General features: G+C 46.3%; 1 protein-coding gene across 4 annotated transcripts in view; it reads left to right on the top strand.

The window, feature by feature from the left end:
* The window catches only part of LOC138300782 (cGMP-dependent protein kinase 2-like), a 3513105-nt gene that overhangs the window by 2854983 nt on the left and 630195 nt on the right, over window positions 1-27927 (top strand). For 2 of the 4 annotated variants that reach the window (XM_069240551.1, XM_069240552.1), the window contains exon 16: window positions 24292-24414. The exons of the other annotated variants lie outside the window; for them this stretch is intronic. In XM_069240551.1, coding sequence (XP_069096652.1) covers window positions 24292-24414 — 123 coding nt within the window. The remainder of the gene's footprint in view (window positions 1-24291; window positions 24415-27927) is intronic. 4 annotated transcript variants of the gene reach the window in all.

The following is a 27927-nucleotide window of genomic DNA, read 5'->3' as shown; positions in this document are numbered from 1 at the left end:
TGTAGTCTGTGGTCAAATAAACAACAGAGTTTCAGATATTTAGCAGGCGACTAGCTAAATAGCAGAAATGAAGTACTATTTTGCAGGTCACTGGGCAGAGATTATGTAACATTTAGCTCAAGGCTAGATGAATAGCTACTTTCTGCACAAATACTTTTAGATGGATCATAAGGTCTTGGCTAATGCCAGACCTAATAATGCAAACAAAATCATAGAAGTGATGGGTAAACCAGTATAGAAAACATGGTAAATATGAGGCACTTTACCTCATTAGGCATTGTCAATTCACAAGAGAGTGGTCTGAAATCAGGGAGTAGCTCAGCAGACAAGCACCAGCACCACCACTAGAGATCCATAGGTTCAAGGATTTTGAGGGTTCTATCTAACTTAGTATTTGGCCTGTTTGAGTTGATTTGAAAAAGCTTATTTTGGGATCCTTTTGTAATCATTAGGGGCAACTACTAGGTAGCACACTAAGGTTGCCACCTAACTTGCTTTTGGATGTACTGAAGCTGGAAGCCCCACGAGGCACAGTTCTCAACCTCACTTGCATACATCTGCATATTTTATGGGTCTTCCAGGGATGGGAGGGTGGAGGGCCTGACACTTACATGTCAAAGGACAGTAGCCTACCCTCACGCAAAGGACTGCCATACCCCCTACTGGGACCCTGGCAGACAGGATTGAACTGAAAGGGGACCTTATGCATGTCTGAGACACTCTTTGAAGTCTCCCCCACTTCAAAGGCACAATTGGGTATTTAAACAGAGCGTCTGCCCCTACCAACTCAGACACTTCCTGGAGAAGAGAGCCTGAACGAGAACCTGCATCCTGCCAAGAAGACCTGCCTGGCTGCTCAAAGGACTCACCTGACTGCTTTCTGTGAAGGACTGTTGCCTTGCTGTTGCCCTTCTGCCTTGCTGCTTTCTGGCTGTGGTGAGAAGTGGTCTCCAAAGGCTTGGATAGAGATTGCCTCCTGTTCCCTGAAATCTCAGGACCAAAAAGACTTCATCTCTACAAGAAGGACTCCTTGTGCGGCAACATTCGACGCACAGCCTGTCAGAAACGACACACATCCTGCACAGCGGTGAAAATGTCACTGCACGCTGAACCGGAACGACGCAGCCAGACTTCACAACGAGAAGAGCGGCACAGCTCCAGCGTAGTGACCGGAAATTCGACGCACGGCCTCACTGGATCGATGCACAGCCGAGCCGGAACAACGCAGCCCGACTTCCAGAGAGGAATCGACGCAGCGCCTGCTGTGCTGTAGAAAATTTGACGTGACGTTTACCGGATTGATGCAGCTCCTGTGACTTCGTCCTACCAGCGCCGGAAATCCACGCATCATCCCCGGGGCATCTGAAAACCTCAAACCCGAAGAGGATCCACGACAGAGTGCCGGAAATTGATGCACAGCCATCCCTGTGTGAAAACTAAACAACGCATCGCTGTGTGAGGCCTGAGAAATCGGCCCACACCCCTTTTTTTCCATGCATCTCCTCCTCTGCAGTTCTTTGCAGAGATATTTCACGCAAACCAGGTACTTTGTGCTTGAAAGAGACTTTGGCCCTCATTACAACCCTGGCAGTCGGTGATAAAGCAGTGGTAATACCGCCAACAGACCGGCGGTCACAAAAATGGAACCATGACCATGGCAGAAACCGCTCAGACAAGCACCCTACTTAATACACCGACCCCCACAACGGTAGCAACAAGCATCACGGCGGTAACCGTCAACAGCCAGGCGGAAAACAATGTCCTGCCCACACTATTATGACACACCTATCCGCCATCTTTTCCTGGCAGTACCAACAACATCAAAAGCACGGTGGAAACAGAACACAGGAGTCAAAGGACTTACCTCTGGAGACTAAAGGAACAACCACAACACCATGGAGCCCGAGTTGCTAATTTTTCCCATGCTTGTCTACCTTTTCCTGCATTACGAACATCAACGCCGGTGAAGGCGACCACAGTGAGTACTGCCGCCTAGCACACAAGGGAGGGGGAGGAAAAAGAGAGTGACACACACACGCAACACCCCCACCCCTAACACCATACACACAACAAGATACACTTACTTTACATATCCACCCCATACCCCTCAGGAACAATGCAAGGACAAAATGATTTGAAGAAAGTGAGTGTAATATGATTAAAGAACATGAATAAGTGCATCGATTTACAAACGCATCTACATATTTTCAAGTAGAGGGACACTGCCCAGTCCTCAATGTCCGTGGGCCACAGGGCCACAACACATAGGCCAAGGCCCCATCTCACTCCTGCGACAACACAGAGAGAAAAGTACAGGGTCATCAGGTCGAAAATACACAGGCACCCCAGGGGAACAGGGAATGGGGGGCATCTCAGCCGGAAGATGGTACAACGCCACTGGCCCTGGAGGGGGCAACATGCCCTGTGCTTGATCCTGGGAAGTGCAAGGCCACAGTCTCCCAAGTGGGTAGTTTTCCCACTGCTTGGTCCTGGGGAATGCAAGGCCACAGTCTCTCAAGTAGATGGCTTCTTCCACTGGTTCTGGAGGGGGCCTTGTGCCCAGTGTGCTTCATCCTGGGAAAGATGCAGTGAGTGGATGGCTTCTCCACTGGTTCTGGAGGTAGCATTGTGCCCAGTGTGCTTCATCCTGGGAAGTATGGGGTGAGTGGAGGGCTTCTACCACTGGTTCTGGAGGGGGCCTTGTGCCCACTGTTCTTCATCCTGGGAAGGATGGGGTGAGTGGATGGCTTCTTCCACTGGTTCTGGAGGGGGCATTGTGTCGTGTGATGCAGATCTTGGGGAGTGCAGGGTCACAGTCTCTCACCTGGGTGTCAGATCCACAGGATGTGAAGGGGCCAGGATGCACAATAGCCCATGGAGGCAGGACTACACACTGTCTGCCAGCGGTGACGGCTGTTCAGTTGTGGCAGTGGTGGGGCTGGTGTCTGGGCTGGCAGTGTTGGGGGAGTCTCCAGCCCATCCCCTGCAGCCTCGCACGGCTGCCCACTGGGGCTGCTGCTGCTGCTGGTGGTGGTGCTGGTGGCGGTGCTGGCAGTGGTGGGGGCGAGGCTCCAGCCCATCCCCTGCAGCCTCGGGCTGCTGCCCACTGGGGCTGCTGCTTCTCGCGGTGGTACTGGTGGCGGTGCTGGCAGTAGTGGGGTAAGGCTCCAGCCCATCCCCTGCAACCTCGGTCAGCTGCCCACTGGGGCTACTGCTGCTGGTAGCAGTGCTGGTGTGGGTGCTAGCAGTGGTGGGGGGAGGCTCCAGCCCATCCCCTGCAGCCTCAGACAGCTGCCCACAGGGGCTGCTGCTGGCAGTGGTGCTGGTGGCAGTGCTGGCAGTGGTGGAGGGAGGCTCCTGCCCTTCCCCTGCAGCCTCAGACGGCTGCCTACTGGGGCTGCTATTGCTGGTGGCGGTGCTGGTGGCAGTGCTAGCAGTGGTGGGGGGAGGCTCCAGCCCATCCCCTGCAACCTCAAATGGCTGAACCACCATGGTTGGTGGTGGGAGCTCAGAATGAGTCCCAGCACCAGGCCTCCTGTCCTTCCTGCCTGCTGGTGCAGGCCCCTTGACCTTCCTGGCAGCAGCAGGGGAGTGCCCCTTGCCCTTCACACCTGCAGCTGGTGATGGCTTCTTGCCTTCCTAGTTGCAGCTGGTTGTGCCTCCTTGCCCTTCCTAGTTGCAGCTGGTGGTGCCTCCTTGCCTTTCCTTGATGCACCTGGTGCAGGCACCCTGTCAGTGTTGCTGCCTGGTGCCTGGGATCCTCTCCCACCTGCAGTAGCTGTCGACACTACTGTGCCCCTGGAGTGGGTGGCTGAAGTGCTTGGATGGGTGTGCTTAACCCTGGCCTAACGTGATGGACGGGGGGAGGAGGGGTAGGGAAGAGGTCAATGGTGGAGAGGAAAAGCGTCTTAGGGACATTGGGGCGGGAAGAGTGTGAAGGTTTGGGAATGGAGGAAGAGGAAGAGGAAGTGGTTGTAGGAGGTGTCTCTCTGCTGTGTTTGGGTGCAGGTGCATGGGCTGGATGCTGTTGTGAGGTGGTTGGCTGTTGGGTGTCTGAGTGCTTACGTTTGTGTACTTTGGGAGAAGGGGGCATAGACACAGTGGGAGAGGACACAGGGGACGTGTGCATGGAAGTGGGGGCGGTGACTGCCAGTGAGGGGCGTGTAGTGATAGGCGTGATGGTGGTAGTGAATGAGAATGTAGTGCATGCATATGTGAGTGTAGACGCTACTGGGAGGGAGGTGGACGAGAAGGAGGAGGGGGACACAGTGGATGTTGCTATGTCTGCATTTGGATGGTGTTTGTGTGAATGCCTGTGGGATGATGTGTGGTGCTTGTGTTTGCCTGAACCACTCCTGTGTGTTGTCGTGGGTGCATGCTGGTCCACCTGTGTGCTTGGGATAGGTTGGGGTTGAGGGGAATGGGATTGGGCAGAGGAGGTTGGAGGGGGAGGCTATAAACAGGGACAGTGGCTGCCATCAGGGAGGAGGCCGGAGCCTGGATTGATTTCTGTTGGGCCGCCATGCCAGAGTGAATGCCCTCCAGGAATGCAAGTTTGTTGCAAATGGGCTGCCAGCCCCTGGATGGCATTCACAATGGTTGACTGCCCAACAGAGATGGATCGCAGGAGGTCAATAGCCTCCTCACTCAGGGCATCAGGGCTAACTGGGGCAGGGCCTGATTTGCCTGGGGCAAAGGAGATGCCCACCCTCCTGGGTGAGCAGGCACGGGAAATTTGCTGAGGGGAGGGCGGTGCTGGTGCGGGGGTGGCGGCTGTACCTGTAGTTGGGGTGGGCACAGAGGTGTCTGCCACCACTAGGGAGCTTCCATCAGATGAGTTACTACTGTCAAAACTGTCCCCTCCTGTCCCCGCTGTGGTGCTCCCCTTGACCTCCATCCCACTGGTACCCTCACCGCTGGTGGATTCGGCCTCCTGGGCCCTGTGGGATGCAGCCTTCCCCGTCGCCAGTGCCTCTGCTCCTCCACCAGATGATGCTAATGCACATAAGGACAGGGTGACAAAACAAAAAGGGGGGGAGAGACAAAGGATACCCTTGGTCAGTGTCGGCAACAACACCACCATTGGGGTACACGTCACACACACACAGGGAACAGCCCTACGCACTAGGCAATGCACTACCAGTCACAATGCTAGTCACCAGCCCATGGACAGAGATACCTAATGCCAGTTGCAGCATACCTAAGACCCTCAGACCGCTGCCCAGTATTGGAGGCCTACTAGCTAGTTTGGAGGAGGTTGACATCTGGCCCAGCCCAACATGGGCCCTACCCTGCACTGTCCGGCCTGGCCTAGAGGCACCCACAGACCCACATCCCCCACCAGGATGCCACCCCACCACACGCAAGTAGTATACTGGGGCACTGTACTCACCCCCTTGTGGCTGCTGTGATGCCCCAAGCGCCCATCCAGCTCTGTACAGGCCACCACCAGTATACGGGCCATCAGGGAGGACAGGGTTCGACGGGCACCCCTTCCTCGTTGGGAGACCATCCCCAGTTGGGCCTCCGCCGTCTTCCGTGCCCAGCGACTCAGGTCCTCCCACCATTTGCGACAGTGGTTGCTCCACCTACCGTAGACCCCCAGGGTCCGCACGTCCATGACGATGGCACACCATATACCCTTTTTTGATGGGCGCTGACCTGCAGAGAAGTACACACAGGAAAAGGTATCAGTCAGACCATCCTGCCTGTTACACTCATGGCCCACCATAGCCCGCACATCCCCTTATGCACAGACATTGCCCACCATACATGCAGCACGCTGCCAAGGGCCCTTACCCCATCCCCCCCACATGAGGCCCTCACACAAAGCACTCCATGCATTCATGCCCCATTCATCGTGCTCACAGTGTACTCACCTGTTGGTCTGGAGGCCCATACAGCATTCGGTACTGGGGTAGGACGCCATCCACCAGTCTCTTCAACTCCGTAGTGGTGAAGGCAGGGGACATTTCCTCAGTGACACGAGCCATGGTTGGTTCCAGACACAGGTCACATCAGCACTTGCAGTGTAGGTCCTTTCCTGTTGAAGGTCAGGTAGCAAGTGAGGAATCAGATAGAAAATGGCAGTCACGTCCGCGGCGGTGCATACCATCACCGCCGGCGTACATCACCATTGGCCGCTGTAACCCAAAGGGCCCAATGGTATCCAATGAGGATTTATACTGCGGTTTTCAACCGCCTCCAACAACCGCTCACAACGTCAGCTGAATTACCTCATTTCCACCTGTACCTCCATACAGGACAGGCGCACGCCATTTCTGGGGGGGCAGGCCATGGCACCTAACTGCGTCACAGTATGCGTAGGCACTATTTGGGCCTATACAGCAATGTTGTGTTACCGTCACAACATGCAATGCAGTGTAGTGTTTGGACATATGGAATACTGATCAGCTGCTTACTGTTTGCCCCCTAGATTTCAACCGCTGCGGATGAATAGGAGATGGAGACATCCCCCCATGTACAGGCCCCTGGTGGACTTGGCAACAATAGAGGACAGGCACATTATCCTCACCTATAGACTGGAAAGGGCCACAATCACAGAGCTGTGTGCCCAATTGGAACCTAACCTGATATCTGCTATCCATCAGCCCACCGGGATCCCCCCTTTTGTGCAACTCCTATCTGTGCTCCATTTCCTGGCAAGTGGCTCCTTCCAAGGGACAGTGGGCTTGGCAGCAGGAATGTGTCAGCCAATGTTCTCAATAGCGCTGACCAGAGTGTTGTCTGCCCTGATTAAACACATGCGCAGTTACATCGTTTTCCCCCAGGTGGAGGATTTGGTCACAGAGAAAGCTGATTTCTATGCATTGGGACATATCCCCAACATAATTGGGGCTATTGATGGTACATATATTGCATTTGTGTCCCCCCCCCCGGAGAAAGGAACAGGTGTTCAGAAATCAAATGAGCTTTCACTCTATATTTGTGCAGATAGTGTGCCTGGCAGACCAGTACATCTCCCATGCCATTGCTAAGTATCCTGGGTCTGTGCATGATGCCTTTATCCTGAGGAATAGCAGCATCCCATATATGATGGCTCAACTCCAGAGGCACTGGGTGTGGATAATAGGTGGGCCCTGGTTCCCACCCAGGGGATGTTGGTTTATGGGTATGGTGTGGGCCCTACGGGTTAGTGTGTGTCAAACTGTTGTCCCTCAATATTTGCAAGTGACTCTGGTTACCCCAACCTCTCATGGCCACTGACCCCTGTGAGGAATCCCAGGACAATGGCAGAGGAACGTTACAATAAGGCATATTGACGAAAAAGAAGAGTAATAGAAAATACATTTGGCCTCCTGAAGGCCAGGTTTTGTTGCCTCCATCTAACAGGTGGATCCCTGTACTACTCACCCAAGAAGGTCTGCCATATCATCGTGGCATGCTCTATGTTGCACAACCTTGCCTTATGTCACCAGGTGCCTTTTCTGCAGGAGGATGAGGTTGGAGATGGGCGTGTGGCAGCACTGGACCCTATGGACAGTGAAGATGAGGATGAGGACAGCAGAAGTGCACTAATACGACAGTACTTCCAATGACACACAGGTAAGACACTGTAATTACCCTTTACATTGACATTTTTGTGTTTGACATTGTCATTGGCAGGCTGATTTTCCCACTTCTATGGCCACTTACTGTACCCTTTGGCATCTCCATTTGCAGATACTTGTGCCCCACTATCGCTCCTGGTGTGTTGACTGCAGCCAACTACAGGTCATTCCTATGTATACATTACTGTACTGTAATATTGCAGTGTTTAAAGCTTGTTAAATAAATACATGGTTAAATGATTTGACAGACTCTATACTTGTATGTATTCAAATGATGTTTATTTAAGTGCTAATGATTAGAGGGGGATGTGTAATGGGCTAGGGTGATGATGGAGGAATGTCCAGGATAGAGTCCACTCTGTTTGTATCAAAGGTGCATTGTCCAAGGGGGCATAGGAAGGGGAGTGAGACACAAGTGTTACAATCAGATGAGCCTTATTTCTTGTCCGGGGTCTTGGCAATGTTCTCTGGCTTCTGCCTGGATCGCAGGGAACGTTTGTGGGGTGGTTCTCCTGTAGGGGGTGGGGTGCTGGTGGCCTGTTGTTCCTGTGGGTGGGCCTCATGTCCACTAGCAGCAGCGGAGGTGGAAGGCTGTTCATTGGTTTGGCTAGTGTCAGGGGCCCGGTGGTGTGCCACTGCCTCTCTCATGGTGTTGGCCATGTCTGGCAGCACCACTGCAATGGAGACCAGGGTGGTGTTTATGTCCTTCAAGTCCTCCCTGATCCCCAGGTACTGTCTCTCCTGCAGCCGCTGGGTCTCCTGCAACTTGTCCAGTATCTGGCCCATCGAATGGTGGTATGCTCCCAGGATGTTGGTGAGTGCCTCCTGGAGAGTCGGGTACCAGGGTCTGTCCAACCCCTGTCGCACAGCAGTCCTCCCAGCTTTCCTGTTCCTGTGCCTCTATCCCCTGAACCGTGTGCCCACTTCCACTGGTCCCTGATTGCACTGTGTTTGTGGGGTGGCCTGGGGTCCCTGTAGTGGTGGACACTCTGCTGATTGACGTGTCCTAGGGACAGAGGTATGGGCCTGCTGGGTGGGTACTGTGCTGATATTTCCTGAGGCTGGGAGGATCTGTGGTGGTATGAGACTGTGCCTGGGTTACCGACTGTCCCGAGATCCCTGATGGGCCAGATTGGTCATTCAGATCCAGGCGTCCAGAGCTGCTGTCATCACTGTGGGCCTCTTCTGGGGGTGGACTGGAAGTTGCTGGTACCTCCTCTCCAGTGACGTTGGGTGGGGGACCTGTGTGGATTTAAATGCAGTGTTATTGTTTCTGTGTGTGTCATCTTGTGCATGGGTGTGTTGCCCTCTATGGTTGTTATTGCCCTGGTAGCTTTGCCTTGTGTGAGTGGTGATTTTGTGGGCTAGGTGATTCTCTCTAGTGTGCATGCTTTACTGATGGGTGTCCATGCATGTCTGTGATGGGGATCCATGCATTGATGTTACATGCAGGGCATGGTATTGGGATGGGTAGGTTTTGATAGTGGGGTGTGAGGGAGGTGGTGGAGTGATAGGAGTGAGGGTAAGGGTACGGGTGTGTGATGGCATGCAGGCAGGGGGGGTAAAAGTAGTAAAGAGTTGACTTACCAGAGTCCAATCCTCCTTTTACTCCTGCCAGGCCCTCAGGATGCATGATTGCCAAGACTAGCTCCTCCCATGTTGTTAGTTCTGGGGGAGGAGGTGGGGGTCCACTGCCAGTCCTCTGTACAGCTAGTTGGTGTCTTGCTGCTGTGGAACGCACCTCCCACCATAGGTCGTTCCACCTCTTCCTGATGTCATCCCTTGTTCTGGGATGCTGCCCCACGGCGTTGACCCTGTCCACGATTCTCCGCCATAGCTCCATCTTCCTAGCAATGGACGTCTGCTGCACCTGTGATCAGAATAGCTATGGCTCTACCCGGATGATTTCCTCCACCATGACCCTTAGATCCTCCTCTGAGAACCTGGGGTGTTGTTGCGGTGCCAGGGGTGTATTGTGAGGGGTGTGGGAGTGCTGTGTTGGGGTGTGTGATGTAGGGTGCGTGGATGGTGTATAGGTGATGGTGGTGTGTGTTGTGGTCTTGTCTGTGGTCTTGCTATCTCTCTTGTGGCACTTGTTTGTATCGGTAAAGGGTTGTGGGTAATGTGGGTGTATGTTTTATAGTGGTGTGTGTGTGTGTCGTGTGTGTATGTGTTTCAGGTGTGTGTAGTTTGAATTGTCCAATGTGGTGTAGTTTCATATGTGTGTATTTTGAGAGCGGCGGTATTTACCGCCAATGGTTTAGCACCATTGAATGTCCACCGCAGTGATTCGTGGGTCATAATGCAGTGGGAGTTGTTCTGATGGCGTTACTGTGTGGGTTTTGATACCGCCAGTTTATCACTGACGTTTGGGCTGCAGACTTGGGTGTGTGGCTGTATAGTGACAACTTGCTATGTGTAGGTCATAATATGGGTGGCGGTAGTCCGCTGCGACGTCTGTATGTTGGCGGCGGTCAGCATGGCAGTAAGTGGCACTTCCAGCCATTTTCATAATGAGGGCCCTTTGTTTGCTTTTAAAAGACTTAAGACACTTTATATCACTTTTCAGTGATCTCTCAACATATACTTATTGCATTTTAATTGTTTTGACCTGCATCAATATTATATATTTTTCTAAACACTGTGTGGTGTATTTTTGTGGTGCTATATGTTGTTATTGTATGACTTATTCCACAAATACTTTACACATTGCCTTCTAACTGAAGCCTGACTGCTCAGTGCCAAACTACCAGAGGGTGGGCACAAGATAATTTGGATTGTGTGTGACTTACCCTGATTAGAGTGAGGGTCCTTGCTTGGACAGGGTGGAACCTGACTGCCAACCAAAGACCCCATTTCTAACAAAAATAAATCCTCTTTAATGGTGAAGTCGCATTTTATGTTACAATTGTGGGAATGTCACTTTTAGAAGAGTTGCCGTTTTCTTGTCCAAACCAACAGTGCCATTTCACCAGTGCCTTAGGTCACATGACTTTGAGTGGCCCTGTGTTGCTGTTTGTGTATTGCTTCAAGACAGTGAGACAAAAAAACCTAGGCATGAGGGGAGAAGGTTTGCCTGAGAGAATGGCCATGGAAGAGCTGTATCCTGCACATTTTACATTTGAACTGGCCCTGCCTCAGCACAAACAACAACCTGTCACCAGGCCCGTTCTGTGTTTTGCCTGTCACCCTAGACAGTCTAAAAGTCCTAAAATCATCTTTTTATGTTCTTTAGGCACTGCCACTCTCATTCGACCTATCAAATGAGTGACTGAGGACTGCATAGCTTTCACTACCTAATTTAAAACTCACTTTCCATCTTCACTCGACAACACAGCTCACGTCTTTGTCATAGAATACAGTTTTCTGTTATATCTACCCTTCCAAACTGTGAAGTCACTACTGTTGAGCTCTTTGAAACCTTATTTTTACTTTGACAGTATTTTTTACAAAATGTCCATGTCTATGACAATACATACACAATTTGCTTACATGTCTTCTTTCATTCCATGTAACATTTGAGAGCACAGAAGTATATTGGCTTTAAAGCCTTTTATAGGAGAAGTATTGGAAAGTAGGTTATTGGTAAGGGCAGGTAGGTCCTATACTCAGCAATAGGTCACAGTCCCACACTAGTTGCAGTCAAGGTCTCAATACATTAATCCTTGCTCAGCCCTTGGTAGCTTGGCCCACATGCAGTTAGGCTTAATTTAGGAAACAGGTGTGTAAAGCATTTAATATCAACAAAGCAGTAAATAAGTAAAACACAATACACAATACAAATCCAACACTAGTTTATACAAATTGAAAATATGTTTATCTTTAAAATGACACCACAATTAAAAAAATCCAATTTAAGGAACTATAGAGATGAATTTTTAAAGAGTAAATGTAAAAATATGTTTTCTAGTAACTAAAACTAAAAGCAAAACACACCACACAGGGATATCTGGTTGCACTTGCATGGGGCAAAGTCAAAGTTTGAAGCTGACCATCACAGAGCCCAAGTTGGATACACTGAGCCATAGACCTCGGTCAAAATTTTACCTTTTGACTTAGTCTCTTTTTTAAGAATTTAAGCTTTTTCTCTTGTCATCGGTTGAGGCTCCACTTTACGCTGGCTTGACATGAAATGATGTTGGCTTAGCTCAGCACGGGGTCCTGGTCAACTCCTGGAAGTTTTGTTGATGGGTAAAAGCTCTAGAGGTTCAGCAGGGTGAACCTGAAATTTAGACCGGCTTGACTCTTGCTGACGGGTCAGTCACCTTATGGAGATTTTCCATAAAATGGCTCTGAATGTTTCTAAACTTCTGGATCTTCTTCCAGAGGTCGTTTTTGGGTTCCTAAAGTGTCCACAAACTTGATCCAAGGTTTCAGAATCTCTGAGGAGCTTCTTGGAAGTTGGGACTACAGTTACCAGAATGCACCAGGACAGAATCCTCAAATGGCCACTGGGCATTGGTCAGCTGGGCTCTTCTTGTAGGACTCGATGCAGGGGACTCTGGTTAGCTCCTCTGTACCTATAGCTTACAGGGAGTCCACTCCTGGAGATCAAAAGCAAGGCAAAGTCCTTTTTGTGGTGAAGCCCGAAGTGTGCAGCTGGTGTAGTCCTTGTAGGTGCGGTCCTTCAGGTGCAAACCAGGGGTTCAGCAGGGCAGTACTTCTTCTTCAATATTTTCTTCCAGCAGGGATCTAAATTGCTAGGCAGCTCTGCCATATTTATCCTTGCTCCTGGGTTGACAAGTGGGGGGCAACCCTGACCAATGGGATGCAAGGTCCCACCCTCTGGTGTGACAACTTCCAACAACGTGTGGCAAAAATCAATCCCAGAATGCAACATTCTTTCAAAATCCAACACGAAGAAAATGTCTCCTTGGAGGTTACACCTGGCTGAGCCCACCCACTGGTGTGGCTAAGTATCCGTATCAGACCCTCCCCCCTCTCCTAAGATAATTACTGGGGATCCTATCTGGATGGGGAAGCAGGAAATGGGGGAGGTCTAGTTTCTGTTCCAGTTGACTTTCCCTCTACTCCCACCAAATGCTTCCTTTGTTTCAGCCCAAGCCGTTTCACACCTCAATAAGGTAGCTTAGCTCAGGCTACTAGAGACTGACCACTCAGGAAAGGGCACTACAGGGCTGATTTTGGTAACTTTCAACTAAAATAAATCCAATCTTGGCAAGTTGTTAGATTTATTCTAATTTTTAATTTGATATCAAACATGACATACGTAGCTTCTTTCTAGTGGAAATGAGACTATCTTATTTTTAAATAACACCACCCACTGTTAGCCTATAGAGTTGATGTACTACAGTGGCAAAAACAAATTTGGCAGTTTTTCCCTCACCAGGGCTTACAAACATTTTTTATTAAGTCCCTGCTTATATTTATACTGAACCCAACCCTTGTGACACCTAGGGCACACCTTAAGGCTGACATATGTAAAAGTAAGATAGTTTGAGATTTTGGAAGTACTTTGAATTCAAAAGTCAAATTTGGGGTTAATTTTATGTTAAAAGTAACCAGTAAAGCACGCACACCAGGCACCACAGTAGTGCACCTATGGGTGCCCTAAATACACTGGGGGCTCTAAATCTACATGCCCTACCATATACTAGGGACTTATAGGTAGGTTGTTAGAGCCAGTTATTATTATGCCTAATCTGTATACACCATTTTAAACAGAGCAGTGGACCTAGGACTGTTCAGCAGTGTCCAGGGCACAGTCAGAGTCAGTTACCAACAGTATCAGTCAAAAGGTTTTGGGGTGATCAGGACCAAAAGAATGTCTTTCTCACGAGAAGGTAAATTCCAAGAATAAATAACTTTAGGTTCTGTTGATAACAGTACATTACTAGCATCTTTGCGTATCAGGCCTTAACAGATTTATTTCATTTTTAATTTGTATTAATTTGCTCTGTAGATTTTCGTTGTTCATTAAGCTAAACTTGTGTAGTGTGTCAGTTACTATGTCTAGGATTTGAGACCATGTTGTATCAGGAACCATCGCTCCGGTTAGAATGATAATGTGGGTTAAATAATCTGTCAAGAACACACTAGTACAGCCATTTGGATCCAAGATAAGTGACCGAAGCTTGCACACTTTGTCAAACCAACAGTCAACTTTCCCATACTAAGCCTGTTGGCTAAAAATAGGATGAGTCTCTGTTTTGAAGCTTGAAATCTGGGGAAACTTCTCAAGCACAACACAATGCTGATACTAGTGTGTGCTTACCCCAGAGTTTTTTAAATGGCTTGAGAAGTTTCCCCAGATTTCAACCCAGCTGCAGGCAGTCGTTGCAATCTCCAGATGCATTCAACCAGGACACCAACCCCCAAACGTGCCTGCCTGGTGATTGCTGCCTATAACAGGTACTGATTATTGTTTTGTCAACAGGTTTACACCAATCCATTAATGAGTAAAATTCTGCTAGGGTGTATCTTATGGCTTCCAATGATACTGGAAGTCTAAAAATGGTGTAAGTTTCCATGAGTACCCACTGAGTCTTTACCAAGCCCCTAAATATTGCAAACCTGGTCGAAATTTGAAGATAGTTTTAGCAAAAAACTTTGTAAAGGGAGCCCTGAGATTTAAGCAGAATACTACATCAAACATTGAAATCGATGGGTGGATTTCGAGGATAAAAATATAAAAGTGATCAAATTCAAATGAAATATTTTGCTTGTTAGAAATCATAATTATGCAGAAAATGCCAGAACAGCAGAATCACATCATCATTATCATCAAACAAGCTTTATTTGGTCAACATAACCATCAAAGCATCCATAAAACAATTTAAGCTCACAGAAAATTTAAAACATAGACAAAATTAAAAAACATACAACTATTACAATAAAATATAAAACCTCCCACTACATACCTATAACATACTTATATACAAGATATTTTTAAAGAAATTATTTAAGAAAATGAGTCCATATATGCCAGGCGGCCAGAAGGAACTTGCTAACCGCAAGGATTAGGAAATTGGAAGCATCACTTTTTAAAATCCTTAAAGCAGTGCGACAATGATTTAAACCCAAATTTCAACAAGTTTTACGAATCCATTTTGACCGGGGAATGGAGTATGCAGGACAAAAAAATACAAAATGTTCAACAAATTCACTACTGTCACAACAGGCGGGGTATAAATCAGAAGTTGAAGGTGATCCCCAACTGCCTGTTGGAGACAGCAACGGTAAACACCCGAAACGAAAACAAGCATACAAACCCTTTCCCAGCAAGTCAGGTATAAAATCTAAATAGGGTTCATACTGGGGATACCACTTAAAATCAATAAATAAATTGGTCTACCGATCATATGATTTACAACAGATAAGATTATTTCTTACATGGTACCAATAAGCTGCTTTCTGAATAGATTTATGATTTTTCACCAAATTTTGTGGGTTCTCCCAATAGCTTCCCAACCCCAAAATTCAAAACTAATTTGACACATGTCTAAACCAAGGAATGGAAACTACACTCGATCTTTTTAATAACTCAAGAAGGGAGTCCCTATATATGACAAGTTCAGGGGTAGTCCAAATCCTTATCCAGAAAAGTAAGGGTCTTAAAGCTATCAGATCAGCAATGCGATTAAACCTGAGATCCAGTAACACCGGAATCAGGAGTGTGCTGCGAGGGCACGCAATTAAAGCCCTGGCAAAATTATTTTCACCTACAGATAGTCTTTGACTATTACAGAACCCCCATATCTCAGCACCATAGGCGGACGCACTCTGCACTTTTGCCAAATATATTTTAATAGCTGGGGATACAGTTTTGGATACAGAGCTTTTATCGAAGCCCAGGATAGCACCTGCCCTATGCTGGAGAAGCCCCGCACTTTTGCTGATCTGGTCCTCCCAGTGTAAATTATTTGATATCCTCACACCCAAATAGTCTATTGATCTAACCTTACTTAAGGGAATCCCATCCAAAATGATGGTACAGCTCCTACTTGGTCCTGGACTGAACACCATTAATTTGGTTTTACTAACATTCAATTCCAGGCCATAATCTACACAGAATGATTTAAACATATCAACTAGAATCTGGAGGCCCATTGGAGTCTTAGAAATTAAAAGAGAATCATCAGCAAAAAGTAGGATAGGGATTTTCTGCGCATTCAGAGAGGGGGCATCCTTCTGACAAGAAGACAACATTTGTACCACCTCGTTAATAAATAAAGTGAATAGGTTAGGAGCCAAAACACATCCCTGGCGAACCCCCCTCTGAATGGGAATATGTTCTGTTAACCCTCCCTGATTGCCCCATCTCACCTTAGCGTATGTATTTTCATGTAACCATTGTAAAAGATGGATGATATGGATAGCAGTACCCATTCTGTGTAATATTTCCTATAGTTTTTCTCTGGGAAACATATCGAAAGCGGATCGAAGGTCCACAAAAACAACGTACAGATATTGCTTGGCAAGGACTACATATTTCCAATATAAGAGCATCAGCCTAAAAACCTGATCTATCGTACTTATTTTGGGGCGAAAACCTGCCTGTAGAGGGGATGACACCTGAGAATATTGTACCCAAATTAGTAGCCTCTCCAAAAGTTGTTTAGCAAAACTTTTCTGTAAATTATCAATAAGGCTAATAGGTCTATAATTGGCTGGGGAACTTACATCGCCCTTTTTATGAATAGGAATTATTTCAGCCCTATTCCAAGTACTCAGGATTGATTCCCCTGCTGCAATTTTATTCGAAATCAGATTTATATCCCAAGACCATATTACTGCTTATGATTTATACAAATCTCCGGAATCGTATGCAGATCTGGTGCTTTACCAGATTTTAAAGAATTCATTGCTGCTATAGTTTCCTCTAAAGAAAAGTAATTGGATCTTCAAAAGTACAAATATCCAAGTCCTAATATATCCGAGGAATAGCTCATTCTAGCCAAAAGCGGAGAAACTAGATCATGGGTTGGGAAATTATAAGGAGTAACATAAAGTTTAGTAAAATAATCCACCCAACTCTCATCTTGAATATGATTACTTATATTGCTCCTACCCCCTCTTTGTCTTTTGGACAATAATTTCCAGAATGTCATATTATCATTAAGTTTAGCTGCATCTAGCAAATTCTGCCAAATTGAGTCTTCCCAATTTTTCATTGTTTGTATTAAGATCTTCTTTTAAGTATGTCCAGCTGATTGAATCACCCCTTGGGAGCCGGTCGTAATAGTTGTTTTTAATACAGACTTGGCCTTTGAGCAGTCCTTATTAAATCATTTATTGTTATTAAAGTTAACATCAAAAAGCTTAATGCAGGTCTTTTTATTAAAAAAACTCTGCAATTTCTTCAACATATCTTCATGGATACTAAAAATGGGAATGTTGTTGACTTCATACTCTTCATAGACTGCCATTACATCAACAAACAATTGGTAGATCCCACTTATCAAATAGGGGTTAGACAGCACTTTTGGCCGACAGACCCGAGAGTAATTATTGTCCAACAATGGAGTTGGAACCATGGTGCGTTGAACATTCAGTGATTTCCTGAATACATCCCAATGAAAAGTAAGGAGCAAAGGGTCGTGATCACTCTCGTAATGGGATTCCACCTTCATGTATTTTAGGGAAGACCATAACCTAACGTCCACTAGGAAGTAATCAATTACACTACTGTAGTAGACATCCCTCGTTTAAATGTAGGCGCAGTGTTTAAGTTGGAAGGCGTACGACCATTACAGGCCCTAAGTCCATATTTATTTATAAACATAAAGATGCCAACTGAGAAGCAACACAAGAGCGAATACATTGTCGGTTATTCGTTAGGTGTGGAATACCCCAAAGTTCATCTTCTTGATCCATTAGCCCACTGTTTAAATATGAGGGTTCAAAGGTACAATTTACGTCTCCTGATATCACTAAATTAGTCAGGGGGTGCAAAGTATCCAGAAATTCAGACAACTGCGCTAAGGTCTGAGACTCAGATCCTCGAGGGACAGACCGAGCATAAACATTGATTAAAGTAATCCTTAAATCTCGATTGAATATAAATTCTACTCCCATTAAGTCAGGTGAATCTATTTTTAATACCAAGTGATCGCACTGCAGTTTCTTATTTAACAGCACCAAGAGACCTCCTTTGGCACGACCAAAACCCCTCTCTGGGGGTTGAGCTAGAACACAGTATGAGAAGAACCCATCTATGTAGACTTGATCCTCAGCCCAAGTCTCCTGAAAGAGACAAATATCCTGATTACTAATGTAAGTAACCCACTCCCGGTCTCCCAGCTTCCTGTCAAGTCCCGCGAAATTCCAGAACATCATAGATAACTCAGAACTGGCTGCCTCATCTCCAGACCTGGGACAGTGGGCCTCCCTTAAATACATATCCTCATTAGGTGCTCCGGATTGAACTTCCGGTGAGACTACTGAATATAGATCAACATTTAGTCATTCAGTTACTGGGAATGTATGAGGAGTTTTGACTACTGGAGCTGAAACACACTCTTGTGTGGGGACTGGCCCTTTAAGGAACGTAAGTGGATGAGTACAGGGTGGATGAGATGCAAGTTTAATACCAACTCCTCTCATATCCCTAAGATAACATGTACGTAATTCAAAGTCCATGAGTTTGTCCACCAAAGACCTGTCTACAAATCCTAATTGATTATGCCTGCCCACCTTAAGAATATCAGCACGAATAACTGAAAGACAATTACGCCGGGCACGTAACCAATGAATAACCTTATTAGTCAAAGACTCATGACTCTCCAATGAGCCAGACGGCAACTTGGGCACCTCAACCATATAAATGGTGCTAACGTTACTTCTCAATCCTAGACCCAGATCCGCAAAAGCTGGCCCATTAGCGCCATGCTGAGATGTAGTATCAGTAGAAAATGTATAAGGCTTAATGGAAAAAGCAGGGGAACTATCAGCCCCACCTGATACTTGGGTGACAGCATCTCCCCGGAGGCCATTGACAGAATCATCAGACTGAGCTTTGATGTGATTTTGAATCCCCAAGGGATTCCTATTATTGGTAGCTGTAATGCTTCCGCCTTACACTTACAGGTCCAAGTTGGAAACCCCCTACACAAGATATGGATGGATTGTCTGAAGGGGGGAACGTAGCCGTCCCCAGAAAAGGGATACCAGCATTTAACCTTGATTCAGACATAACAGTACTTCCATCCCCCTTTGGCTCCCCATCTGACATCTGGCACCTACTCCCACATTTCTGTGCCAGTTTCCCCATCACAGTTTCCATTAATAGTAGCAGCAGGCTCTTAACTTCATCCACCTTCTGGAGACTGAAGGCCAAATCAATTTCCTTATCTGGCAATAACAATCCATCAGTGTCAGGAGGTAAATTGGTCAAGGTATTGTCATCAGCGAGGGCTCCAGACAGTGTATGTAAAACACAGGCAGGGAGACCCCCTTCCTCCGCCCGAGGCCCAAACCGATTTGTACACAGTATGTTAGGAACCACCCTGACCACTGGGCTTAGCGGGGGATGAAAAACCTCATCTCCCTTGGAGGGGGCACCACTCACACAGAGTGCAGCACGCAGGGCACTACAGGATGCTGCTGTCAGTGAGGACGAAGAATTTTCCCCAGGAACATGGGATTCCACATTTCAAACAGTCTCCACAGGGGAATTAGTTAATTGCATCTTCTTCTTAAATATATCTGGAATTGTTTTCTTTCCAGATGTACCACTCTTAATGGACGGGGTGGGATTACTCTTTAAAATAGCCTCTACCTCTTCAAACAATGTATCAATATCATCTAAGGGATTATTTCCTTTATAGGTTGAGGAACTCACTTGACTGCTGGACCATTTTTTCAATTTATTTGTACCACTCATAGGTGCAGGAGCATCCACTGCTTTTCGTTTCCCCATCATAAAACAACAAAGACCAGGGAAATCATATCAAACCTAAGGTTAAAGCCCACAGTACACTTACTTCAAAAATCAATAGGGTATGCCCAGCCCGGTCTCTGTCCGACCCGGTTGGGTGATGATGGGCAAAGACAGACCCATCTTGGGCCGGTCTTTGCCCAGGCGCATGCCCCGGCGCGTCCCGTGCAACGTTTAAGACAGCGGCAAAAAGAAGCGTGGGAGCCTGGGGATGTAGTCCCACCCCGGGCAAGGGTTCCGCTTGCCAAAAGTCCTCAGCATGTTCCGCGCAGCGTTTAAGACAGCGTCTATATGTAGGCGAAAAGAAGCGTGGGAGCCTGGGGGATGTAGTCCCACCCTGGGCAAGGGTTCAGATTGCCAATGTCCTCAGCACACATCCCTCGCAGCATTAAAGACAGCGTCTATTTGTATGCAAAAAGAAGCGTGGGAGCCTAGGGGATGTACTCCCACCCCTGGCAAGGGTTCAGATTGCCAAATGTCCTCAGCACGCATCCCGTGCAGTGTTTAAGACAGCGTCTATATGTAGGCAAAAAGAAGCGTGGGCGCCTAGGGGATGTAGTCCCACCCCACGCAAGGGTTCAGATTGCCTAATGTCCTCAGCGCGTGTCCCGCACAGCGTTTAAGACAGCGTATATATGTAGTATCCCCCTGAATCACATAATTCCAGTGGCCCTTATTATAATACAACATTCATGTCTCCATTATGATAAGTGTCATACTGGGATGGATGATCCAGAGCCTCTGAATTGCAGGTAGTTCAATCTATTATACAATGCCATATTTTGTCTTCCTTATACAGTGTACTTTTGTACATCTCTTGCATTGTATAAAATATAAGACGTATGCTGATCTATAATAGTATGACACTTGCACATGCATTCATTGGCTATGTGATGCTTCATAATTGTAAACTGCACACAAACTAGTTTTTATTTGGTTTTCTTTGCAGGGGTGTCTCATGCTGTCCCCTCGTATGTAGCTACTGTGTTGTCATCAGATTTCGTTGTTGTTTGTATGACTTCACAAGTAGTTATGTGCGCATGAATTTACCATTTTCATTTCTATGAAACATTTGCTGTCGATCTTCAATTTGATGATAATATGTTATTTTTCTCAGTGTATTTTGTTTACCAGAAGTACTCTATCTGTTGCGTTTGTTTATAAGTCCAAAGGTTCTATCTGGAGATGTGCTCAATGTCTCAGTTAGCCGAATGCACGGTGCTTTTTGTAGCAATCCAGCACGTAATGAGGTAGCCCTTTTACTGTAATGCGAATAGCCATTGTGATTTAATCAAATCTTTGTGTGGTTTAAGCGGCAATTGTATCTTACACTTGAGCTTAGGAGCAGACAGCTGTGAGAAAAGCTAAGCAGATTTTTGGTTGCAATGCTGATGTCCCTTCTTATAATTTTATCAACTGGTGCCTTGTCTGTATGCGGAGCTGTACATAGCCTGGAGTGTTAGATGTCAAAACCTAGGAATAAAGAGTTCTAGAGCACAACAACCTGCACCACCGTGTAACACAGAAAGACCTCTTCTCATGGAGTTACATGATTTTGTTTAGGATCTATTTAATTATAATGTTTTTCATGCACGCATCCTTTTATTTTACTCCTGATTTTTGATAGAAACTTCAATTCAGTTGATCAGAAATATTTGCATACTTTCTGACGAGTTTGACGGTGTTTTGGAAGAGCATGTCCAGGAACAGCAGTAGCTGCCACCGGACAGTTATGCTGTTCCAAGCTCCACTCACATTACACCTCAGTCAACGTCCGGAAAGGCAGCCATAACATATATGCCTCAGCATCTACCAGTTCTTTTCTCACGTGTGAACAGGCCATCCATAGGACAATAAGGAAAGAGTTTATTTAATTCTGACTCGTGCGCGAAGCCTCTACATATTTTTTCAAGTACATTAACTTATTTATTCCCCAGAGGTATATATATATGCAGGCTTGCTGTGCATAAGGGAATTGTTTGAGACCCCTAACAGTCCTGCTCTGCAGTTCAAAGTAATCATGGAAGTTTTATATCTCAGTGACATAGATCAAGTTCCACCCATGCTGAAGGCCATTTGTTGACTTTGTCGCAGTAGCTGAGCTAATTACCTTGATATGGTCCCATCAACTTACCATATCAAAGTATGATACTGTTATCACCAGAGTCTCGGATTCAGATATCAATGGCACAGCTTTTAAGTAGATATTGAATCTGAAGATGGTAAACAGTCATTGGCAGTACCTTTTTACTACTCCAAATCCAAGGAACGTACTGGTGGTATCTCACAGGGCTCTAAATTGTCCTCCTTTTGTTTTATATCTTTATGTGCCTATTAGCAAAGTTCCATAATTTTGCCTGTGAGCAATTGTGAGCCTGAGGTACAGCTTTCCAATTTCACCACCAGATTGTTTATCAGTTCTTTGAAGCTCAATCTTACAAAAACTGAGCTGCTCTTAACCAGACAAGCACCATCATCTCGGATGCTTTAGTATAGCCCCAAGTAATGGTCATTCCACCAGAACGTATCACTTCCATCTGTAACTTTTGCTTTTATATGCATTCCAAATTGTCCGTGAACACTCAGGTGGCTAAAGTTACAAACACTTGTTTTTCCCCTCTGGGGACCATAAAAAGCCATCACGAGGGCATGTGACCAGTGCTCTAGTCCAGTCAAGACAGACAACTGCAATTCAATTTTTGGCCCCCTTACAGACATTCCTGCAATGCTTTCAGATTATATAGAATGCAGTTGACCTTCTGATCACAGGCCTGGCCAGGCTTAAACAATTGACATGCCCACAAATCAGTCCCATAGTGAAACTTTAACATTAGTCAATGATCTCTAGCAGTATTATCAATGAGAGGAAAGACATTGTTTTTGAGAGAGTGACCAACTTGAAAGTTCATGTTTTTATGGTCAGAAGATTCACATGATACAAACTAGGAAAAGTCCTACATTCTACACGTCACTTCCTTCTTTCTTTCCCAAACGCTCACATTTTGACCTAATGTGATGTAGCCATCTCCACTGCAGGTGCTGGAACACTTTAACTATATTCCTGCATAACAGGTTTATCCTTCCTAAGTTCAGAAAGTCTCCCAAAACTTGGTTATTCAAAAATGTCTTTCTGATTGGATTGTAACAGGACCAATATGGTGATTTTGTGATGGAAACAGCAGAAGTCTGATAAAATTGTTTCAGTGACTTTCATATCTGTTCAGATTAGGAACATGTGATCCAAACACCAGAAGTAGTGAGTAATGGTTGTATTTACTCTTCAGGAAGTCCTCTTCCATTCTGGTCATAAATCAACTGGCATGACTAATTGCCATGCATTAGTGAGCAGCTGTAGTTCTCATCATCTCTAAAATTATTTGTCAATAAATGAGTGACTGGGTATGAATATAAATCTCATAATGCCAGAGGGGAAAAGCAGATTTGGCAATCATACATGGTGGCAGTTGTTTTCTGGCTCAAAATCTGGAGAGCTGTCACACCTTTTCTGTGGGGAATATTATAATATGGAAAGCTAACATTACATTAATTAATGGGAGTCGGTTAAATATTTTCAGTGCAGTGATTAACACATGAGTTTTCATAGGTGTTTCTTGACTTGGAATTGTTTTATTAAATCACAGGCTAGTTATTAGAAATTGTATGAGTACAAATCACATGACCTTTCAAGATAATCCAAAGGGAGCACTATGTGAGAGACAAAAAAGGCATCATGTTTCAAGATTAATCCATTGCCACAACATTCTGGACCATAAGATATATGCACTACTAGGGCAACACTGCAACAACAGAAAAGTTTATTGTGGGGCCTCTATTGTAAATTATGCTTACTATCATGCAGCATGGACACTCCTGGATTCCAAAATATCTCATGTAAGCTCACCCTAAATATTGTGACATAAGCTTTTGGTATCACCAAGGTTTTTTTTAGCACTGTCACATCTTTACTCTGGACAGTCTTTAACCCATTACACGCCTTTGATGTTTCATTCCAGTAGCGTATAACAATTTAAAGTTATTGTATTGAATCATGAATGCAGAGAGACTGAATCCCGATACTGTGTTTACAGTTCAATAGGAACATTTTTTAATTTAGTATAACTAAAATTTTACCCAGCCTTAATGTGGTATTCTGACAACATCCTACACACATCTGCATTCAAATCCTCTCTCTTCATTGCAACAGATATCTCTTGTGTGCCATACAAGCAGACCTTTAAGATGATGTACAGCCCTTTAATTCAATCCTAGAGTTAACAACAATTATTTCAAAATGCAAGAACAACGTTCTTGTCATTTGATGCAGTACCTTTGATTCAAGTAAACAATCATTTTTACTCAGAACAGTTCAAACTTGAGGTGGTAGTCTGTGCTGTATTTCAAGCTAATATCATAAAACAGCATTGTGTTCATTCAGTTGGTAATCCAAAATATATCACTACCTATGATATATAAAATATTTTATTTTGGACTGACATAACAAAACAAAGTGTTAATAACTTAGGATGCAGTTAGTTAAGGGAGCTAAAGTCTTTGGTCACAGACAAATGTTAAATATGTTTGGGTTCTGGAGGCATACCAATGAAACACTTTGCTATAAAGCAATACAGAGTCTAATATTTAAAGAATAAACTACAATAAATGTACGCATCCACCAAAGGATTCTCAAACAAAGCTGCAAAATTCATACATAAATTGTACAATCTGATTTGATTGTGCGGTAAGCTTGTCTTAGTTTAATTTAACTTTTCCTCTAGAAATATTTCCACTCTCTCTAACTTTCTTTGCACTCCTTTCCCTTAGTCCTCCATTTACTGGCCAGGACCCAATCAAGATTTATAACATGGTGATGAGAGGGATTGAGAAGGTAGATTTCCCACATCGGATAACGCGGCGTCCCGAGGATCTGATCCGGAGACTCTGCAGGTGAGGGCTTCTTATGTCCTTAATTACGACCTGAAATGAAAGATAAAGTACAAAAGAACACAGTTCAGAGGTTCTGGTGCAGAATAAAGGGTGGGCAAAGTGCATTCCTACACTTTTTCTGTGAATCTCAAGTCTGTCAAATTCATGTTGATAAATTAGGCCCAACAAAAACAGAGCCAGGAGGACAGAAACCTTTCTTAGACAATTTCTAATTCATGGTGCAAGATAATAAGGCATGAGTCGCAGGGATTGTTAATTCTAATCTTGATCCATTCAATTTAAAATTAGTTTTAAATGCTTTAGTGTATCACTTGTAGCAATGTGTGGTATGCAGAATCCATTAATTAAAGTGCAAAATTTATTTCTAGGTAATTAACAGTCATTGATTAAAAACATGGAGGGAATTCAGGGGTCATGTTCACATAAGACTAATAAGGAATAAAATGTGTCTAATTAATCTGTAGTGATGGCAAATAACTACAGTCCACTACATATGCCCTTTAACTTACTTTACTACCTTTGTAGTTATTCCTCTTTGTAAAATTGAAACCCGTATTGTTTTCAGTTTGATTGCCTGCACTGCCACTGATTGTCCAAAGTCTAATGACTTGGGACATTCAACACAAATCTTCAAGTTCATCAACACCGCTCCATGAGAAGTCTCTCACCATTCACAACATGCCATCCTAATCGTGCCAATGCATGAGCTATTTGGAATGAGAAATACCATCTTATTGTTGGCCTCTCTCCATGAAAGACAGATACAAATGTTCACATAGACACACTTCAGTTCAGAAAATAGTTTATGACTCTTATAGACAATACATTTCTAATTATTACTATACTACCTTGCGGGGTGACAATCACTACTGTGCTATCATCTCATTGTACTATTTTAACCTGCTTTTTGAACTTGAAATCATAAATGAACATATTCATAACATTCAGAATTCAATAGTTTATTTAGATTAGAAGTTCACATGTGCTATACTGATTTTTGTAATTTACACCACTCAGATGTAGACTAGACAAGTAGGTTAGACACAAGTGTCCAGTTCAAAGAAACCAAACATATCTATGTTGTTAAGTATAAACCAGGGCACACCAAAGTAGTCTAAAGAGTTAATCCAAAGTGGAGAAATAAGTTCAAAGTCCAAAAACTGTTCAATAGTTGATTGAGGTTTATTCCTGTTTGAACAATGGTACATCCAAAACAGCCTGGTACATCTAAAACAGCAGACACATGTTTTGTCACATTGACTTTCTCAAGGCCAAGGACAGAAAGTTGGTGCTTGCCCTGTTCAGCGGTGCTTGACTTAGCAGTTTGTGACCTGTGCAGCGGTGTTTGCCATGGCGGTCCCTTATTGCCCGGGCTGTGGCTGCCGGTGCCCTCCTGGGCACTGACTCTGGCGGTGGTCTCCTGACCAGTGACGATTGGGATGCCCTCCTGGGCACTGACTCTGGCGGTGGTCTCCTGACCAGTGACGATGGGGCTGGCGGTGGCGTCCTGGGCAGCGGGGATGATGGCGGCCTTCTCCACTGTGCTGCTCTTCCCAGACTTTGGTGCTTTCTTCTGCCCCTTCCCCACCTTGGGAGGAGTCAGAGCTGACTCGACACTCCCCCCGGGACCCTTGTGAGCGGCTTTGCCGGCAGGAGTCTTCCCCCTCTCCCGTCGGGCACTCTCCAACTTCTGGTGCTTCACAGGGGGGACTGGCTGTGCTTTGGCTCTGTGTTACACTGGCTGCCCTGGTGGCCGGTGCACTCCACATACCTCTAACAGGCACCACTGGTACCAGAGATTTTTTGGCTGAGGTGCTAGTACGGGACCTATGAATTGGAGGGGGGTGGTGGGAAAGAGGTCAACGTTGCTCAGGAAATGTTTCTGACAAACACTGGGACGGATAGCTGGAGGGGGTCTGGGAGTGGAGGAAGAGGAGGTGGTTGTAGGAGGTGTAACATTTGATGATTTGGGTGCAGGTGCATGTTCTGGGGGCTGTCGTGAGGTGGATGGATGTTGGGTGTGTGTGTGCCCGCGTTTGTGTACTTTGGGAGGGGGCATCACAGACACACTGGGAGAGGACACAGGGAACGTGTAAATGATAGTGGGGGTGGTGAGTGCAGGTGAGAGGGGTGTGGTGGTGCCATCAGTGTTGAGGCCAGAGATTGCAGGGTTCGATGATGGGCAGCCTGACCAGAATGAATGCCCTCCAGGAATGCATTAGTGTGTTGCAACTCCCTTTCTACACCCTGGATGGCATTCACAAAGGTAGACTGCCCAACAATGAGTGACCTGAGGAGGTCAATGGCCTCCTCACTGAGGGCAGCAGGGGTGACTGGGGCAGGGGCTGAGGTGTCTGGGGTGAAGGTGATGCCCACCCTCCTGGGTGAGCGGGCACGGGGTGAAGGCTGAGGGGCTGCTGGGAGGGCGGTGCTGGTAGCGGGGGTGGCGGCTGTACCTGTAGAAGTGGGGGGCACAGATGTTGCCGCCACCACAAGGGAGCTCCCATCGGAGGACGAGTCTGTGTCGCTGGTTGCTGATCCAGTGACCGCCGTGAAGCTCCCCTCGCCCTCCGTCCCACTTGTGTATTCTGAGTCCGTGGTGTGGCCCTCCATGGCCATGTGGGATGCAGCCCCCTCGTGCTCCGGTGCCCCTGTACCACTGCCTGATGATGCTGATGCACAAAAGAACAGGGAGAGCACAAAAAGGGGGGGGAACAGCAGAAAGACAGGTTGAGTGCATGGCTTACCGCTACCGTTGGAGGACAATACAGACACAGCAGCCCCCTGCACTATGCCGCGCTGTTGGGCTCTACAGATGCAGTTCCTGGGATATGGCCTACATGGCTATGGTGGACATCTGCACACATAGATGACACAGGGGCATGTATACCTGTACTTGCCACTCTACAGAGGTGGGGTGGAGTGCCACATGGCCTGCATTACGGAGGGGCCTAGTCTACGGAACTCGCCCTGGCCTAGGGAAACCCACAGCCCTCCTCCCCCACCCAGACCCCTCCACTGCACGCAAAGTCAGCAGAATGAGAGTGTACTCACCCCCTTGTGTCTGCTGTGATGCCCTCATGCGCCCATCCAACTCAGGGTAGGCCACCCCCAGGATCCAGAACATCAGGGGGGTCATGGTGCAACGGGCACTCCTCCCACGTTAGGAGGCAATCCCCAGGTGAGTCTCCGCCATCTTCTTGCTCCAGCGGCGAATGTCCTCCCATCTTTTACAGCAGTGGGTGGTCCGTCTCTGGTGGACCCCCAGGGTCCGGACGTCCTTCTTCTGGTGGCCGCTGACCTACATGACATGTACAGGGGAAGAAGAGAAGTAATTACCAACTGCACCGCCGAAGTGAGTGGCCCACATCCCTACCCTTGACATGTGGCACATGCATTCACAGTCTCGCAGAACTCTGCCCCCTTCCTTCTTACATCCAGCCCTCTCCACCCAGGCATAGCCCATACAACTTGCACCCTATGTACTCACCTGTTGGTCTGGAGGACCGTAGA

Source organism: Pleurodeles waltl, chromosome 6, assembly GCF_031143425.1.
Source record: "Pleurodeles waltl isolate 20211129_DDA chromosome 6, aPleWal1.hap1.20221129, whole genome shotgun sequence".
In the NCBI taxonomy this organism is placed as follows: domain Eukaryota; kingdom Metazoa; phylum Chordata; class Amphibia; order Caudata; family Salamandridae; genus Pleurodeles; species Pleurodeles waltl.
Note: the sequence above shows the minus strand (reverse complement) of the source record. Positions and strands in the feature narration are given on the sequence as shown.